This window comes from Ziziphus jujuba, chromosome 3 (genome assembly GCF_031755915.1).
Source record: "Ziziphus jujuba cultivar Dongzao chromosome 3, ASM3175591v1".
Lineage (NCBI taxonomy): Eukaryota > Viridiplantae > Streptophyta > Magnoliopsida > Rosales > Rhamnaceae > Ziziphus > Ziziphus jujuba.
This window is the reverse complement of record NC_083381.1, coordinates 24,334,950-24,337,253: the sequence shown is the minus strand read 5'-3', so window position 1 is coordinate 24,337,253 and position 2,304 is coordinate 24,334,950. Positions and strand designations below refer to the sequence as shown.

Genomic DNA, 2,304 nt, shown 5'->3' with positions numbered 1-2,304 from the left:
TATCAAGAATTACAATTGACTAAAATAGTCAAGTTGCCACTAAAATATTTGACATAGATCTGTGATAGCTATCAAATCCTGATGTTTCTAGGCTAATTATATCAAGTCGCAACTCTTACAAACAATATAAATCTGATATGTTTCCTAATCAGAAAATTGGAAGTCCTCTTCCCTTGAGTGATTGATTTTCCTACCTTAAAAAACCTCTGTCATTCCTTTTAGTTTAATCAGTAAATTGTACCGCTAAGGAAGGTTAACTAGGACGCAAAATAGGATCCCAATTCAGTCTGCAGAAGACAAATGGATTCCTCAAGTTTGCACGAGGCTCAGAAGGAAGATGGTAAAGTTATTCAGCAAATAAACTTCCAGGAAAAAGAGGACGAAACAGAGGACGAATTACAGCAGCAAACAGATATCATCACCTACATGGGATATGAACTATACTGGGCTGCAGAAAGAGGCAAAATCAACAATGTCATGTTGGAAAGGAGAAACAATCTCCAAAGCTTACTCACTCCAAATAAGAACACAATCCTTCATATTTATATCACATCGACTTCTTCTGAAGATCTTGAACAAACAGAGTTTGTGAGACAAGTACTTACTATGTGTCCAGAGCTGTTGATGTAGCCCAATGCGAAAAAGGAGACTCCTCTTCACATAGCAGCTAGGTATGGACATGCTTCGATAGTGGAGCTACTCATTCAACATGCAAAAGCTCTTCATCCTCAAAACCTTGAGGGAGATGTAGAAGCAGCCAGGCAGATGATGAGGATGCCTAATCAAAATCAAGATACAGCTTTCCATGAGGCGGTTCGATTTCAGCATCTAAGCGTGGTGAAGATATTGATCAGGGAAGACTGCGATTTCGTACATTCGGCTAATGAGGAGGGTGAGACTCCACTCTACATGGCAGCCGAGAGAGGATACAGTGACATTGTGTTTGAGATATTAGACAAGTGCAAATCACCAGCTACTGGTGGTCCTGATGGCAGAAATGTTCTGCATGCTTCAACTATACGCAAAGAGAGAGGTATTGTGAAATTCTTTTTATATATATGTATATATATACTGAAAATTGTTTATAAAATTCTAATCCATTGTGATATGTCTGGTGGAACAACAAGATAACTGTATGGTTTCCATGGTCTAAGGACGCTGATATATAAATCTTGAAAACTCAAGCCAAATAGGTTCAACCATGAAGTATTTAGTTACATATTTTCCCAGAAAATTAGAGTTTATGCTATGTGCAGATTCATATTCATTCTCATCATTGAGCTCCAACATATTTTCCTTTAACAAATTAATGAAAACTGATTATTTTTACTTTAACAAATTAATGAAAACTGATTATTTTTACTTTTACTTTTATCCTTTTCTCACTTGATATAATTATAACATATGCTTCTGTTTCCTGGAAGTAACATATTTGATTTTTCTTTAATTTAGAAATGATAAAAAAATCCTAGGAAAAATGGGAGCACTAACGTTGAAAGAAGCAGATAAAATGGGCTGGACTCCATTACACCATGCTGCAAATATGGGATATTTTCCTGCAGTGAAACTGTTTATAGAATCACCCATTGATCGAGAAGCAGCCTACATGAAGGACACTCAAGGAAACACTGCTCTTCATCTTGCAGTTGCTTTAAATCATGAGTTGACAATGTCGGAAATTATAAAATGATGTCCGGAATGCTGTGAATTAGTGAACAATAAAGGCTGGAATATTATACACAGTGCCGTGCAGAGCCGTTTGCCTTCTCGGTGTGCAATTGGCACTCTACTGGAGAAGAGTGCATTTAGCAACTTGTTAAATGAAAAGGATGATGAAGGGAACGCGCCGCTCCATCACACTGCCATTTCACTTAATACCAGCCGGCTTCGTCCTCTCATTACTCACCCTAGATTGGATAAGATGGCATTCAACAAACATAACCAAAATGCCCTTGACCTTGCTTTCAGTACCAAAAGGAGTCCTACCATGCCAGGTCAGTTAATTTTCTATACTTCTACAACCTCACCGTGGAAATATAATAAAAAGTAAAAAATTAAAAAAAAGCATTCATTCACTTGGCTCCCTAATGTTTCAATATTTAGTTTATATGAATTTTTGAACTACTAATATATTTTCATATTATTTGACAAGGGCAGATCCAAGCACATGCCTCCTACAATTTTTTCGTTCTAATTTTTTTAATTTTTTGTTATATATTTACAATTTTATCACTTAAAATTAGGATGCGCTCCCTCTCATGTTATATTGTCTGAATCCATTATCCAAGTTCTTTTACATTTTTT

The 2,304-nt window shown here is 36.2% G+C and overlaps 1 protein-coding gene across 1 annotated transcript; it reads left to right on the top strand.

Annotated features, from left to right (window-relative positions):
* The first annotated feature begins 300 nt into the window (after positions 1 to 300).
* LOC112492240 (uncharacterized) lies at positions 301 to 1,690 on the top strand. The gene is made up of 3 exons (XM_060815418.1): positions 301 to 588; positions 631 to 1,033; positions 1,473 to 1,690. The coding sequence occupies exons 1-3, from the start codon at positions 301 to 303 to the stop codon at positions 1,688 to 1,690; spliced, it is 909 nt and encodes a 302-aa protein (XP_060671401.1).
* The last annotated feature ends 614 nt before the right edge of the window (positions 1,691 to 2,304 follow it).

Bases quoted from the DNA above. Each gene is read 5' to 3' on its own strand.
- LOC112492240 (XM_060815418.1), top strand. From the start codon at position 301: ATGGATTCCTCAAGTTTGCACGAGGCTCAGAAGGAAGATGGTAAAGTT. The intron at 589-630 runs GTGAGACAAGTA...CTGTTGATGTAG, and splicing joins ATCTTGAACAAACAGAGTTT to CCCAATGCGAAAAAGGAGAC. The intron at 1,034-1,472 runs GTATTGTGAAAT...AAAAAATCCTAG, and splicing joins AACTATACGCAAAGAGAGAG to GAAAAATGGGAGCACTAACG.